Source organism: Panthera pardus, unplaced genomic scaffold (assembly GCF_024362965.1).
Source record: "Panthera pardus isolate Hobbes unplaced genomic scaffold, ASM2436296v1 HiC_scaffold_10, whole genome shotgun sequence".
Classification (NCBI taxonomy): domain Eukaryota; kingdom Metazoa; phylum Chordata; class Mammalia; order Carnivora; family Felidae; genus Panthera; species Panthera pardus.
The window spans coordinates 54,872,685-54,889,817 of record NW_026526655.1 but is presented as its reverse complement, the minus strand read 5'-3'; the positions used below and the strand labels follow the sequence as shown (position 1 = coordinate 54,889,817).

Sequence of the window (17,133 nt, the reverse complement as noted above, 5' to 3'; positions counted from 1 at the left end):
CCTGTTATTTTTACTCCTTCTTTTGTTTCTGCTGGTACACCAACACCAAACTCATTTTCTCCAGAGACTCGGAAGTAGTAAATTGCCCCTTCTTGTAAGTTGGTAACTTTGTAGGAGAGGCGGTTACAGTTGTTGGTCACAGAGACCCATGCTTTCTTACTGGCCTCACGTTTTTCTATGTGGTAATTCTTCACTGGTGCTCCACCATCGTTTTCCGGAACATCCCAGGATAACACTGCAGACTCTTTGGTTATATCATGTACAGTAATATTGGTCGGAGGACCAGGAGAATCTAAAACTTTGACAACTAAAGTCAGTGAAGCAGCGTTCAAAATATTCTGAATTGTTAATGTGTATTTTCCAGAATCACTTCTGTTGGCATTTTCAATAGTAAGTGATGTGCGAGAGTCTGTGGAATCAATATAAGCTCTAGTGCGGAGGTCAGTGTCTGGCTTACTCCACGAGACACTAGGTACTGGTCTTCCTCGGAAAGGTACAGTCATGGTAAATGAGGAACCAGCCTTGACAATCAAGGTCTTCTTCATTTCACTGTCAAGTTCAAATACAGGTTCTTCTTCTCTTTCTTTTGCTATTTGGGGATCAGAGCTATCACTGGGATCACTAGCACCAACCTTATTGATAGATCTTACTCTGAACACATATTCAGCTCCTGTTGTTAGTCCACCTATGGTATATTCTGTGCCTCTTAAGTTCTGAATGGCAGTTTCCCATTCAGTCTCATCAGATTTTTTGTATTCTACAGTGTATCCAGTTACTGGGGCCCCACCATCAAACAAGGGCTTAACCCAGCTAATAGTTATATTTGTCTTGCCTGAGTCCACAATTCTGGGTTTGGATGGAGGAGCTGGTAAGAACACTGGATCTTCTGCCCGAATTAAGGGAGAGGGTTCACTTGGAAGGCTCAGGCCAGCAGCATTTTCCGCATAAACCCGGTACTCATATTCACATCCTTCCCGAAGTCCAGTTGATTTCACTCTCAGATCATAAACTGGTTTTTTGTTTACACGCACCCATCGTAGGCTGTTTTTCTCTCGCCTTTCAATTATATATCCAGAGATTTCACTGCCTCCATCACTCTCAGGTCTTGACCAGCAAAGTGTCATGAACTCTTTGGTCACAGACGTAATTTCCAAAGATGTGGGTGGACTTGGAACTGTAAATGGATCTAGTGCCTTTACTGCCACACTCTCTAAGGGCTCACCAACACCATACTTATTAACGCCTGTTACTCTAAAGATGTATTCATTGCCTTTGAGTAACTTGGTTACTTTACAGGATGTTGTCCTTAATTCTCCTTCACATATTGTCCATGCGAGGTGGCTCGTTTCACGTTTTTCTACAATGTAATAGTCGATGTCTGCACCACCATTTTCTTGGGGCGGTCCCCAGGAAAGAGAGCATTTCTCAGCTGTGAGGCCAGTTATTTCAAGTGGTCCTGCTGGTGGGCCAGGCTTATCGAGTACCTTGCAATTAATTGCCATAGACCGAGTTCCTGCAACATTCTTTAGTGTTAGTACATACTGCCCAGTGTCTCGTCTGACACAGTCTTTCACTGTTAACAGAGTATCATAGTCCGTTGAGACAATTTCTGTTCTTGCTCTTTCTTCAATTTCTACACCATCCTTGGCCCAGGAAATTACTGGCAGAGGTCGCCCTGCAATGTCTGCATGTATCTTAAGGACCTCTCCAGCTTTGACAACAATAACATCTCGGAACTTGACATCCATCATAATTCTTGGAGCCTCAACATCGTCTTTAACTGTAATAGGTCCAGTGGATTCAGATGGTTCACTAATGGAGTCAGCAGCATTCTTTGCAAAAACCCGGAATTCATAACGCTGATCTTCAGTAAGTTCAGTTACTTCAAAGTATGTTTCTTGTATGTTAGTAAAATTGCACTTCAGCCACCGGCCATCAGGTAGTTCTCTACGTTCGACAATGTATCCTGTGATCTTAGCTCCACCATCATAATGTGGTTTAGACCATTTAAGTGACACTGATTTTCTTGTGATATTTGTGACTTCAGGTTGTCCAGGAGGGTCACAAGGATCTCTTGCAGGGACTGGCTCACAAGACTTACTGCATTTACCAATTCCAGCAATATTCTCAGCATATACACGATACTCATACATCAGTCCTTCATCAAGGCCAGAGACTTTCATTTGAGTATCAGTGATGAGGATTTTATTTGCTTTTGACCAAAGAATACTGCTTCTCTCTTTATATTCAAGGTGATAGCCAATTACTTGGCTTCCTCCATCATTTACTGGCACTTGCCACGTTACAACCATGGTAGATTTTGTGGCATGTACAACTTTAGGAGTACCAGGAGGACCTGGGGGGCTGAATGGATACTCTGCAACAACAGGTGAAGATTCACTGTAGGAACTCTTGCCATAGCGGTTTTCTGCACAAACACGGAACTGATACTCACTTCCTGTTGTCAGACGAACTATTTTAATGGATGTTCTTGCAACTGCTTGTGAGACTGTGTGCCATGTTGTAGAAGTGGTTTCTCTCTTTTCAACGATGTAATTGCTAATTTGGCAGCCACCGTCATAGTCTGGAGGAGTCCAAGAAATTGTTACATTGTCACAGCTAACTTCATCAATATGCACAGGTCCTGGAGGTCCTGGTCTGTCAAGGACAATTACAGTAATAGGAACTGTTATGGATCCAGCACTGTTTGAAACACATAATTCATAAGTTCCAACATCTTCCCTTGAAGCTTCCTTAATAGATAGTGATGTTACAGTCTTTGAAGAAGAAACATTGACCCTCGTGGTTTCTTTAAGAATCTGACCATCTTTTTTCCAGCTTACAGTAGCTTGAGGTCTTCCTTTAAACGGAACATCAATCTTAAGTTGGTCTCTAGCCTTTACATTGAAAGTGTTGAAAGGAAGCTCAACTGAGGGCTTTATTTCAATATCCCTTGCAATTACTGGCACTCCAAGTTGTCTTGGATCACTTCGTCCCTTTTCATTAACTGCAGCTACCCTGAAGGTATACTCTTCTCCAGCAGTTAGCCCAGATATAGTTGCTTCTAGAGTCTTGACTTGTGTGCAGATGCTCCATTTTTCACTCCCTTTAGTCTGCATTTCAACTACATAACCAGTAATTTTGCTGCCACCATCACTTTCTGGTTTCTCCCACTTAATTGTAGCTGTGTTACGAGTCACATCGACAAGAGTTACTCTTCCAGGTGGGAGGGGTGGTTCAGAAACTTTAACAGGTTCAGCTGTTTCAGCTGGCAAACCAATCCCGTATTCATTGGAAGCCAAGACTCGGAAGTAGTAAGAACATCCTTCTTGTAGATTTTCAATTTTGAAAGAATTCTTAGTGCAATTGTTTGTAACAGTAGCATATGCTTTTCTTGTAGTTTCCCGTTTTTCAACAATGTAGTTTGTAATCTTAGCCCCACCATCAATAAGTGGTGGTTCCCAAGACAACATCACCGAGTCTTTCTTTACCTCTCTTACATTCAAATTCACAGGGGCACTGGGCGAGTCAAGAACTCTGACGTTAACAAAAGCTGTTTTGGAGCCACTGTTATTTTCTAGTGTCAGATTATACCGACCGCTATCAAATCTGGTAACGTTATCAATTACCAACATTGTGTACGAGCTGGTCACCTCAATCTGGGCCCTCTCAGTGAGAACGCCTTCGGCCTTTTCCCATTTAACTTCAGGCTCTGGTCGACCTTTGATTGTGACAAATAAGCGTAAAGTAGTACTTGCACGCAGAACGACCACCTTTCTGAGATCAGCATCAAGTTCTATTTCTGGTGGCTCTAGCCTCTCTTTAGCAACAACTGAGCCAGGTATAGTTGCAGGTTCACCTACACCTTCAGAATTGATGGCACAAATACGGAAGTTATATTCAGTATTTTCTTTAAGCTTGGTCACTGTGAACTGCTTTCCTTGTAATCCTGTTGGTGGAGTGCAAATTGTCCATTCATCAGCCGCATCCTCTTTGACCTCAACAACATAGCCCTTGACAGGTGCGCCACCATCATAAATTGGCTTATTCCATGCCAGGGAGACAGAAGATCTGGAAGTATCTGTTACTTTTGGATTACTTGGTGGACCTGGTGGATACAAAGCATCACACGCACGATAGAAAACAGATGGCTCACTAGGTTCACCCACACCAGCTGCATTTTCAGCAGCAACTCTGAACTCATAGGAATGACCTTCGGTAAGGCCAGTTACTCTGAGTCGGAGATCTGTTAGTGTTTTCTTGTTGCACTTGGTCCATCTAATACCTTCCTTATCTCGTTTTTCAAGAATGTAGCCCTCAATTTCAGCACCTCCGTCATCCACTGGGCGTGCCCATGTTACTACCATAGAGTCTTTGGTGATTGCTGAGGCTTCAGGTGGTGAAGGAGGACCTGGTGGTTTATAAGGATTACAGGCTATGACAGGCTCAGATTCCAAAGGCTCTCCAATTCCATATTTATTCACAGCCATGACACGGAAAATGTACTCATTACCAGGAAGAAGTTTAGTGACTTTGTAGTTAAGGGCCTGTACCTCAGTTGAAACCTGGGTCCAGGAGAGTCTGCTTGTTTCTCTCTTTTCAATGATGTAATGTGAAATACTAGCACCACCATCTTGTAAAGGTGGGTTCCATGCCAGGTAACATTTCTCAGCAGTCACTCCAGAAACTTTCAGAGGTCCTTCAGGGGGCCCTGGCCTGTCAAGTACCTTTACGGTAATTGGGATAGACTTCGTACCACCAACATTGCTGAGTTTCAGAATATATTGTCCTCCGTCAGTACGTATGCAGTCTTTGACAACAAGAGTGGTTCTCTGAATAGTAGATTTAATTTCCATCCTAGCAGCTGTTTCTTCAAGCTCTCTTCCATCTTTTGACCAAACAATATCAGGTATAGGTTTGCCGCGGATATCAGCTTCAAGGACAAAAGTCTCTCCTGCATGAACAACGATTACATCTTTATATTTTGGATCCATCGAGGCATTTGGTGCATCAATTTCATCTCTTGCAGTGATGGCACCAGTGCTTTCAGACGGTTCACTTAAGTTGCCAGCTGCATTTCTTGCAATTACTCTAAATTCGTATCTTTGGTCTTCTACAAGTCCACTCACTGTAAATTCAGTTTCTAATACATTGGTAAAGCTGGCTTTCATCCAGCGGCCATCAGGTAGATCTTTCTTCTCTACAATATAACCTGTTATTTTGCTACCACCATCATAGGCAGGTTTCTTCCATTTCAGTGTGACATTGTTTCTTGTAATAACAATGGCTTCAGGGCGACCAGGCGGGTCACATGGATCACGAGCGACAAAGCATTCTGACACTTTGCTAGGCTTGCCAATGCCAACAATATTTTCAGCAGAAACTCTGAACTCATACTCAAGGCCTTCATCAAGCCCAGTTGTTTTGAATTTGGTGTCTTGAATGAGAGTCTTATTTAATTTGACCCATAAAATGCTGTTCTTTTCTTTCTGTTCAAGATGGTAGCCAATAACTTTGCTACCTCCATCATTAACTGGCTCATGCCACTGCACAACCATTTGATCTCTTGAAATTGATGTCACAAAAGGAGTTCCAGGTGGTCCAGGTTCTTTAAATGGATATTGTACAATAACCGGTTTAGAATCCAGAGGGGCACTTTTTCCATACCTGTTTTCTGCAAAAATTCTAAACTGGTATTCAGTGCCTGTTTTCAGTTTGGTTACTTTTATCGTTGTTCTTGCAACTGTTGCTGATACTATATGCCAAGTGGTGGTAGTTGTATCTCGCTTCTCTACAATGTAGTTGCTTATTTGGCAGCCACCAGTATAGGCTGGAGGTTCCCAAGATATGACCACAAAGTCTGCACTAACTTCATCAAACCTAACTGGTCCAACTGGAGGTCCAGGCTTTTCCAAAACAATAATGCTGAGATTTTCTGTTGCTGTACCTGCACTATTTGTTGCTGTTACAGTATATTTTCCAAAGTCATCTTTGTTACTCTCTTTAATGTGCAAAATAGTTGAAGTAGCTGTTTCCTCAACATTTACTCTTGTTGTCTGTTTAAGAGGTTCACCATCTTTGACCCATGAAATTGTAGGTCTTGGTCGGCCGATAACTGGAATTTCAATTTTAAGATCTTCCCCAGCTTGGACACTGTATGTGTTAAATGGTAACTTAAAACTAGGCTGTATAGTCAAGTCCTTGGCTATCACAGGAACACCAAGCACTCTTGGATCGCTTTTTCCTTTCTCGTTGTAAGCCTTGACACGGAACTGATATTCTTGTCCAGAGCTCAAACTAGTAACAACTGCGTTACAGACTTTGGATTCAGCCACAACACTCCATTTTTCTGTTCCTTTAGGCTGCATTTCAACAACATACCCCAAGACTCTGCTACCACCGTCATGTTCAGGTTTCTCCCACATCAACGAGGCACTGGTCTGGGACACATCAGTGAGTGTAACTTTTCCTGGTGGGGAAGGAGGTTCAGCAGCTTTCACAGCATCAACAGTTTCCACTGGAACACCAACTCCAAATTCATTTTCAGCCATAACTCTAAAGTAATAAATGGCTCCTTCTGTAAGATTCCCAACTTTAAAGCTTGTTTTACCGCATTTATTACTCACATTAGCATAGGCTTTTCTGGTTGACTCACGTTTGTCAATAACATAGTTCTTGACCTTTGAACCCCCATCGATGACGGGTGGTTCCCATACCAGAAGGACAGAATCTTTTTTCACTTCTTTGACTGTCAAATTCTGTGGTGGTCCTGGGGTGTCAAGAACTTTCACAGTTACAAAAGCAGATTTAGATCCGCTGCTGTTTTCCAGCTTGAGAATGTATTTTCCAGCATCATTTCTATCACAGTTATCTATTGATAGTTGGGTATAGTTTACTCCCTTTTCAATTTGGACCTTATCTGTGAATTCACCTTCCTCTCGAGACCAGGTGATTTCGGGTGTTGGGCGACCTTTGAATGGAATATGAATTCTGGCAGATCCACCAGCTCTTACAACGATTCCTTTCCTTAATTCAGAGTCAAGGTCAAGTTCAGGTGCTTCAAGTTTATCTTCTGGCTTCACAGTACCAGGAACTGATGTGGCCTCACCTAAACCAACTTTATTGAGGGCACAGACGCGTATTTTATACTCTTGGTGCTCAATGAGTTTTGCAATTTCAAATCGAGTGACTCTCAGGCCAGTCTGTGGAGTAACTATTTGCCATTCTTCCTCATCTGCTTTACAGATTTCTACTACATATCCTAGGATCTCACTGCCACCATCATAGATGGGCTTACCCCAGGCAAGTGTAATTGAATTTTTAGTGGTGTCTACAATGTGTGCATTTGTGGGTGGGCCAGGTTTGAACACAGGATCGCAAGCCTTGTAATAAACTGTAGCTGGACTTGGTTCTCCAACTCCAGCAGCATTTTCTGCAGAGACTCTGAATTCGTACTCGTGATCTTCTGTTAATCCCGTTACTCTCAGACGCAAATCTGTAATGCGGCGTTTGTTACATTTTATCCACCTAATGCCACTTCTGTCTCTTTTCTCTACAATGTAACCAATAATCTCACTTCCACCATCACTATCTGGACGGTTCCAACAGACGGTCATGGAATCCTTGGCAATGTTTGTGACTTCCAAGCTTTTCGGTGGTCCAGGAAGCACAAATGGATTTTTCATTAGTACTGGTGCAGATTCCAAAGGCTCTCCAACACCGTATTTGTTGACAGCCATTATACGGAAAACATATTCATTCCCTTCTAGGAGTTTGGTAACTTTCAGAGAATTGGTCACAACTTCCGAAGCAACAACAGTCCAGGCAAGTCGACTCGTTTCTCTCTTTTCAACAACATAGTGAGAAATGTCACTGCCACCATCTTGAAGTGGTGGAGACCATGTTAAAGAGCATTTTTCAGAAGTGACTCCAGTAACCTGGACTGGCCCTTCTGGAGGTCCTGGTCTATCTAATACTTTCACATTTACTGGGAATGACTTAGAACCTGCAACATTGGAAGCTCTTAAAATATACTGTCCACCATCAATTCTAATGGCATCCTTTATAATAAGTAAAGCCTTGAAATCTGTGTTCTTTATTTCACATCTGGCAGATTCTTCAACTTCCTTATCTCCTCGTAACCACTCAATGGTAGGTAGGGGCTTTCCATGGACGTCAGCCTCAAGCCTGAATGTTTCTCCAGCATTTACCACAATCGTGTCTCTGAATTTTGGATCCATTGAAATTCTTGGGAGTTCAACCTCATCCTTGGCAGTTATTGGTCCAGTACTGTCAGAAGGTTTACTTATTGCCCCAGCGGCATTCTTTGCAATGACTCTGAACTCATATCTTTGATCTTCAGTAAGACCTGACACAGTAAATTGAGTTTCAATGACATTTGTGAAGCTGGCTTTCATCCAGCGACCCTCCGGCAAATCACGTTTCTCTACAATGTAACCTGTAATCATACTTCCACCATCATATGCAGGTTTGGTCCATTGTAAAGTGATTTCATTTCTCTTAACCATTATTGCTTCTGGGGTTCCTGGTGGGTCACAGGGATCTCTGGCTACATAGCATTCAGAATTCTTGCTTGCTTTGCCTACTCCAACAATATTTTCAGCATAAACTCTGAATTCATATTCAATGCCCTCTTCCAGATTGAGTGCTTTAAACTGGGTGTCATGAATAATAGTTTTGTTGACTTTTGTCCATAAAATACTATTTCTTTCCTTTCTCTCAAGGTGGTAACCTATGACTGGGCTCCCACCATTATTGATTGGTTCATGCCACTGAATGACCATGGAGTCTTTGGAAATGGCTGTGGCAAATGGTGTGCCCGGGGGGCCTGGTTCTTTGTAGGGATATTGAGCTACAATTGGATCAGACTCCAAGGCAAAGCTTTGTCCATATCTGTTTTCAGCAAAGATTCTGAATTGGTATTCTGTACCAGTTTTCAGTTTGGTCACTTTGAGTGTGGTTCTGGCAACAGTAGCAGAAACTGTATCCCATACTGTGGTGGTTGTGTCTCTTTTCTGAACAATGTAGTTGGTGATCTGGCAGCCCCCTGTATATACTGGGGGATTCCAAGATAGTGTAATACTTTCAGCACTGACTTCATCAAATTTAACAGGTCCTTTTGGAGGATCAGGTTTATCTAGAGTTGTAATTTCAATGGATGCTGTTTTCTGACCCACAACATTAGCAACTGTGATTCCATAATGTCCACCATCATCCTTATGAGTTTCTTTAATACTGAGTATAGTGAGGTCAGGTGAGTCCGTGACATTGACTCTTGTAGTCTGCTTCAGTGGAAGATCATCTTTAGTCCAGGTAATGGTTGGCTTAGGACGTCCAGCAATTGGCACTTCTATTTTCAAGTCTTGGCCAACCTGTACACTGTAATTGTTGAATGCAGGTCTTACATCTGGCTCAATGACCAGATCTTTGGCAACTATTGGAACTGCAAGGGACCTAGGATCACTTCTTCCCTTTTCATTTACAGCAACAACTCTAAAGAGATATTCTTCTCCCTGAGTTAGGTTAGTAATTACTGCTTCAAGGGACTTGACACGAGCACACTCTGACCATTTCTCACTGTGTTTAGCTTGCATTTCCACAATATACTGAATGATTTTGCTGCCACCGTCATGTTCAGGCTTTGTCCAACTCAAAGAAACACTGTTTCTGGTGACATCATCCACAGTTATTTTTCCTGGAGGTTGTGGGACTTCTGCAACCTTAACTGGATCAGTAGTGTGGGCAGGAAGGCCAATACCATACTCGTTCTCAGCTGTGACTCTAAAGTAGTAACTGCATCCTTCTTGGAGTTGATCAATCTTCCAAGAATTCTTATGGCAATTTGTTACAACTGCAGCATATGATTTTCTTGTGGCTTCACGTTTCTCAACAATGTAATTTTTAATTTTGGATCCTCCATCCAAAAGAGGAGGTTCCCAGGTAATAGATACTGAGTCTTTAGTGATTTCTGTGACTTTCAGATTAACAGGTGGACTTGGTGTATCCAGGACTCTCACAGTAACAAAGGCAGACTTTGTTCCACTGCTGTTTTCTAACGTGAGAGTATATTTTCCACTATCGTATCGGTTGACGTTGTCAAGAACAAGAGAGGTGAAACTGCTAGTGACATCAATTATAGCTGCATCTCGGATTTCACCATCCATCTTCCCCCATTTAACTTCTGGCGTGGGACGACCTTTAATAGGAACAAATAGCCTTAAGGAGCCACCTGCCCTTATATTTATAATTTTCCTTAGTTCTAGGTCAAGCTCGATGTCTGGGGCTTCCAATTTTTCTTCAACCATAACAGGTCCAGGGACATCAGCATGTTCTCCAACTCCAGCTTTATTAATAGCACAGATACGGAAGTTGTATTCATGCTTTTCCAACAGCTTTTCTACTTCTATATTTGTTTTATTGATTCCAGTTGGTGGAGTGCACATTGTCCATTCACCAACACTCACATCACATTTTTCAACAATGTATCCTTGGATTTCACAGCCACCATCATATATTGGTTTGCTCCAAGAAAGGAAGACAGAAGATCTGGTAACATCCACAACCTTGGGATTGTTTGGAGGTCCTGGTTTATAAATAGGATCACAAGCCTTTTGGTAAGCAGAAGGTGGGCTTGGTTCACTAAGTCCAGCAGCATTCTCAGCTGAGACTCTGAATTCATAATCGTGATTTTCTATGAGTCCAGTTACTCTCAGGCGCAATTCTCCAATCAGGCGTTTGTGGCACCTTGTCCATCTAATGCCCTCCTTATCCCGTTTTTCAAGAACATATCCAAGAATCTCACTGCCACCATCAGATGCTGGTCTTTCCCATACAACAGTCATTGAGTCCTTGGTCACTGTTGTGATTTCTGGGGCCTTTGGCGCATCTGGCACTACAAACGGATTCTTGGCAATTACTGGTTCAGATTCAAGAGGTTCGCCAACACCGTATTTGTTTACAGCCATTATACGGAAAACATATTCGTTGCCTTCAAGAAGCTTAGTAACCTTATGGCTGAGAGTTTGCACATTGGCATCAACCAGAGTCCAAACTAAGCGGCTGGTTTCTCTCCTTTCCACGATATAATTTATGATGTCACTCCCACCATCCTGTAGCGGGGGTTTCCAAGCTAGTGTGCATTTTTCTGCTGTTACTCCTGATACAACAACAGGTCCTTCAGGTGGCCCTGGCCTATCAAGAACTTTGACGTTTACAGTAACTGATCTCTCCCCTGCGACATTTTTGGCCTTTAGTATATAATTTCCACTGTCAACGCGTACTGCGTCCTTTACGCTGAGACTGGTGGCAAAGTCTGTGCTCTTTATTTCTAACCGGGCTGTATCTGAAAGCTCCTGATCACCTTTTACCCACTGAATGGTTGGTATCGGTTTGCCATAAATATCTGCATCAACCCTGAATGACTCGCCAGCATGAACCACAATCGTGTCTTTGTATTTTGGATCCATACTTATCCGTGGTGGCTCTACCTCATCCCTTGCCGTTATTGCCCCTGTGCTTTCTGAAGGCTCACTGAACACTCCTGCAGCATTTCGAGCTATGACCCGGAACTCATATCTATGATCTTCAACTAGGCCAGTTACTTCAAACTGAGTGTCAATGACATTTGTAAAACTGGCCTTCATCCAACGACCCTCAGGCAATTCTTTCTTCTCAACAATATAACCAGTGATCTTGCTTCCACCATCATAAGTGGGTTTCTTCCACTGGAGAGTCACAGAATTTCGCGTGACAATAATTGCCTCTGGCCGTCCTGGTGGGTCGCATGGGTCACGAGCTACATAGCATTCTGACACCTTGCTTGGCTTGCCGATGCCCACGATGTTCTCTGCGGAGACTCTAAATTCATATTCAATGCCTTCATCGAGGCCAGTTGTTTTAAACTTGGTTTGAGGAATAGGTGTTTTATTCAACTTCACCCAGAGGATACTATTTCTTTCCTTGCGTTCTAGATGATAGCCGATGACTTTGCTACCTCCATCACTGACTGGCTCATTCCATTGTACTTCCATGCTGTCCTTGGAGGAGAGTGTTACAAATGGTGTGCCTGGTGGACCAGGAACTTTGAATGGATACTGGGCTACAACAGGCTCTGAATTGAGGTAGGTACTCTTTCCATATCTGTTTTCAGCTGCAATCCTAAACTGATATTCACATCCAGTCTTTAATCTGGAAGCCTTTATTGTTGTCCTTGCAACAGTAGCTGACACAATTTGCCAGGTGGTTGTGGAAGTGTCCCGTTTTTCTACAATGTAATTATTGATAGAACTCCCACCATCATACTTAGGTGGGCCCCAGGAAAGAGTAATACTATCAGCTGTCACTTCATCCATTTTAACTGGTCCAGTTGGAGGCCCTGGTTTGTCAAGAACAATAATATTAAGGGTTTCAGTAGCTTCACCAGCCGAGTTTGTCAACTTAACTGTGTAATGTCCAACATCTTCTCGGCAGGCTTCCTTTATTGTCAGTAGTGAATTATTTTCCGTGCTCTCTGCATTTACTCTAGTTGTCTGCTTCAGTGGTACATCATCTTTATGCCACGTAACAGCAGGTGTAGGGCGTCCAATGAATGGAACATCAACTTTTAGGTCTTCACCTGCCAGTACAGTGAAAGTATTGAACAGGAGTTTGAAGGCCGGTGGGATGACAAGATCTTTGGCAATCACTGGCACACTCAGTTGTCTAGGATCACTGATACCCTTTTCATTCTGAGCTGAAACACGGAAAGAGTATTCTTCACCCTGAATTAATCCAGTTATAGTGGCTTCGGTGACTTTGACTGTGGCACATGTGGCCCATTTGTCACTACCTTTGCTCTGCATCTCAACAATGTAGCCTAGAATTCGGCTGCCTCCATCATGCTCTGGTTTTTCCCAAGAGAGTGACACGCTATTTCTGGTGACATCCATCAAAGTTATTTTTCCTGGAGGAAGGGGTCGTTCTGATGCTTTCACAGATTCTGCAGTTTCAGCAGGCAGCCCGATGCCATATTCATTTTCAGCAAGAACCCTGAAATAGTAACTACACCCTTCTTGAAGCTGGTCTACCTTCCAGGAAGTCTTGTGGCAATTTGTTGCAACAGTTGAATATGCTTTTCTTGTTGATTCCCTCTTTTCAACAATATAGTTCTTTATTTTTGAACCACCATCAAGGAGGGGAGGCTCCCATGTCAATGTGACAGATGTCTTAGTGACCTCCTTTACCTTAAGATCCTGTGGAGGGCCTGGTGTATCTAGTACTCTAACGTTGACAAATGCAGACTTGCTGCCTGAGCTGTTTTCTATAGTTAGTATGTATTTGCCACTGTCGAATCTGTTTACATTTCCAACAATGAGCAGGGTGTAAGAGCTTGTGGATTCAATGCTAGCTTTATCTAAAGATTCTCCATGTTCCCGGGTCCACTTCACCTCAGGTGCAGGCCTTCCTTTGATTGGAACAAAAAGTCTCAGGGTACAACAAGCCCTTATGGTAACAACTTTGCGCAGGTCAGCATCCAGCTCAATCTCTGGAGGTAGCATCCTATCTTCAGCCTTTGGAGTTCCAGGAACAAGTGCAGGTTCTCCCATTCCTTCAGAATTCATGGCATAGATTCGGATTTTATATTCCTGATTCTCTTTGAGGTTGGTGATGGTGTAAGAAGTTGCCTTGAGCCCAGCTGGTGGAGTGACAATCTGCCATTCATCTTCCTCTGGCAGGGCAATCTCAACAATATACCCAGTGATTTCTGAGCCACCATCGTAGATTGGTTTATTCCAAGCAATTGAAATGGATGATCTGCTTGTATCTAGCACACGTGGGTTACCTGGTGGGCCGGGCTTAAACACAGCATCACAAGCTTTATAAAATGGACTGGCAGAACTTGGTGCACTAATTCCAGCAGCATTTTCAGCCATAATCCTGAACTCATATTCGTGTCCTTCTGTCAGTCCAGACACTTTATATCTTAAATCTGTAAGAGTTTTTTTGTTGCATTTAACCCAGCGTTGCCCAGCTTTATCATGTCGTTCTACAATATAATTGATGATTTCACTTCCACCATCAGAGTCAGGATGTCCCCAGCAGACAACCATTGAATCTTTAGTAATAGCTGTAACTTCAGGGTTTTTGGGTGGATCAGGGGGTCCATAAGGGTTTACTGCAAGCACAGGCTCTGATTCCAGTGGTTCTCCTACTCCATATTTATTTACAGCCATGACGCGGAATATGTATTCATTGCCTTTCAAAAGTTTAGTGACCTTTAGTTTGGTCACTTGGACTTCGGAGGCTACATTTGTCCATGCCAATCTGCTGGTTTCACGTTTCTGAACTATGTAATGATCAATTTTGGCACCTCCATCATCCAGTGGAGGCAGCCATGACAACACACATTTTTCTGATGTCACTTCGGATACAGTTAAAGGTCTTTCAGGTGGGCCTGGTCTATCAAGAACTTTGACATTGAAAATATGCTTAGCAAAACCACCAGGATTAGTTGCTGTAAGGGTATAGGCACCACTGTCTCTTCTTGATGAATCCTTGTTTACCAGATTAGTTGAGAAATCTGCAATTCTTATTTCTAACTTTGCTGTGCCTTCAAGCTCCTTTCCATCTTTGGTCCATTCCATTGTTGGAGGTGGGCGACCTGAGACATCAGCTTCTAGCTTGAATGTTTCACCTGCTTTTAATATAACTGTGTCTTTAAATTTAACATCCACCATTATCTTTGGTGCTTCCACATCATCCCTGCACGTGATAGCATCTGATGGCTCAGATGGTGGACTAATAGCACCAGCAGCATTTTTAGCAATGACACGGAATTCATAGGCAGCATCTTCTGTTAGGCCGCTGACTGTAAATTCATTCTCCAAAATGTTGCTGAAGTTGGCTTTCAGCCACCGTCCATTGGGAAGGTCTCTCTTTTCAACTATATAACTAGTAATTTTAAAGCCTCCAGTATATTCAGGCTTAGCCCATTTAAGTGTCACTGTGTGTCTGGTAATATTTAGAGGAACTGGTTTCCCAGGTGGGTCAATGGGATCTAAAGCAAGCATGGGTTCAGATGGCTTGCTTGGCTTGCTTTTGCCTGCCATGTTTTCTGCGATCACTCGGAATTCATAAGCAATACCATCTGTAAGTCCACTTGATTTGAAAATGTTGCCTGGTACTAATGCTTTGCTCACAGTCTGCCAGAGAATACCGTTTCGTTCTTTTCTTTCAATGTGATATCCTAAAATAGGGCTTCCACCATCAGTAAGAGGTTCATGCCAGCTAATTGTTATTGAATCCTTGGTAACCGCCGTCACCTGAGGGGTCCCAGGAGGCCCAGGAACCTTAAATGGATAGCTGGCAACTACAGATGCTGAGGTGATGGGTGGTCCAACTCCATATCTATTTTGAGCTTTTACCCGGAATTGATACTCCACTCCAGTAGTAAGGTGAGTGGCTTTATAGGTAGTGCGTATAACGGTGGTGGCTAACTCAACCCACGTAGTACTGTCAGTCTGTCGCATTTCTACTATATAGTTGCTTATTGGTACACCTCCATCATTCTCAGGTGGGTCCCAAGAGAAGGTTACAAAATCAGATGAAACTTCATCAAATTTGATTGGTCCAGTAGGTGGCCCTGGGATATCATGGACTTGAATGGTGATGGTATCACCAACCTCTCCTACAATGTTTCTTGCTGTTAATGGATAGGGCCCACTATCACTTCTTACACACTCATTGATATTTAAGATGGTTGAAGTTGCTGTATTTTCAACATTAACTCTCTGTGTCTGTTTAAGAATTTGGTCTCCTTTTTTCCACGTAACTGTGGGCTTTGGTCGACCAAGCACTGGAATTTCAACTTTAATGTTGTCACCGGCTCTGGCAATGACTAATTTCTGATAAATGCCACGGAGATCCAATTCTGGAAGCGATGTCTGCTCCTTAACAATGACAGGTCTGCTTTCTCTAGGCGCACTTCTTCCTGCACTGTTCACTGCCATCACTTGGAAGGTGTATTCTTCCCCTTCGGTTAGATTCTTCACAACACATTCTAACCCTTTCACAGTTGTGATATGGGTCCATTGGTCAGAGCCTTTTCTCTGGGCTTCAATCACATAGCCAGTGATCTTACTGCCACCGTCGTGCTTTGGTTTAGGCCATGCTAGGCTGACTGTGCTCTTAGTTATGTCCATAATGTTAAGACTGTCAGGTGGTGATGGTGCTTCGGAGGCTTTTACAGGTTCTGTTGTTTCTGCTGGCTCACCAATTCCATATTCATTTTCTGCCATCACTCTGAAGAAGTATTCACATCCTTCAGTCAAGCCAGTAACTTTATATGTGCATTTATGGCACTTAGTGGTGGCTGTGGAGTAAGATTTCCGTGTTGCTTCTCGTTTTTCCACAATATAGTTTGTTATACGTGAGCCCCCATCTATCAGAGGGAGGTCCCAGTGGAGGGTGACACTGTCCTTTGTGATGTCCGTAGGCCTTAGGTTAAGGACAGGTCCTGGGGTATCCAAGACTCTGACATTAACGAAGCCACTTTTCTTCCCAGCAGGGTTTTCAATGGTCATGACAAATTTACCAGTGTCGTATCTGTTACATTCTGGTATAATCAAAAGAGTAAATGATTCCGTATTCTCAATGTTAGCTCGGTTTTTAAGGTTGATACCATCTTTGGTCCATGTCACTTCAGGAGCAGGACGACCTTTAATTGGGACGAATATTCTAATGCTGAGTCCTGCTCTAACAACAAGTGTTCTTCGAAGCTCAGCATCTAGTTCAAAATCAGGAGCCATTTCCCGTTCTACAATTTCAACATCTGGAATCACTGCTGGCTCCCCAATACCTGCATCATTGATGGCTCTGATTCTAAAATTGTATTTTTCTTTAGTCTGAAGATCAGAGACAACAAATTGAGTGATTCGGAGAGCAGTTCCTGTTGTGTCTTTTATCCAGGCCTCATCTCCTACTTTTTGATGCTCTACAACATAACCAGTGATTTCAAGTCCTCCATCATAATGAGGCTTGCCCCAGGCCAAAGAAGCAGATTTCTTGGTAGTATCAGTGATGTGTGGATTTGAAGGTGGGCCTGGGGGATCTGAAATAGAAACAAAGACACAAAAA

General features: G+C 42.9%; 1 protein-coding gene across 1 annotated transcript in view; it reads right to left on the bottom strand.

The window, feature by feature from the left end:
- TTN (titin) overlaps window positions 1–17,133 on the bottom strand; it is a 277,219-nt gene that overhangs the window by 33,506 nt on the left and 226,580 nt on the right. Inside the window, exon 293 of the mRNA XM_053907301.1 lies at window positions 2–17,107. Coding sequence (XP_053763276.1) covers window positions 2–17,107 — 17,106 coding nt within the window. The remainder of the gene's footprint in view (window position 1; window positions 17,108–17,133) is intronic.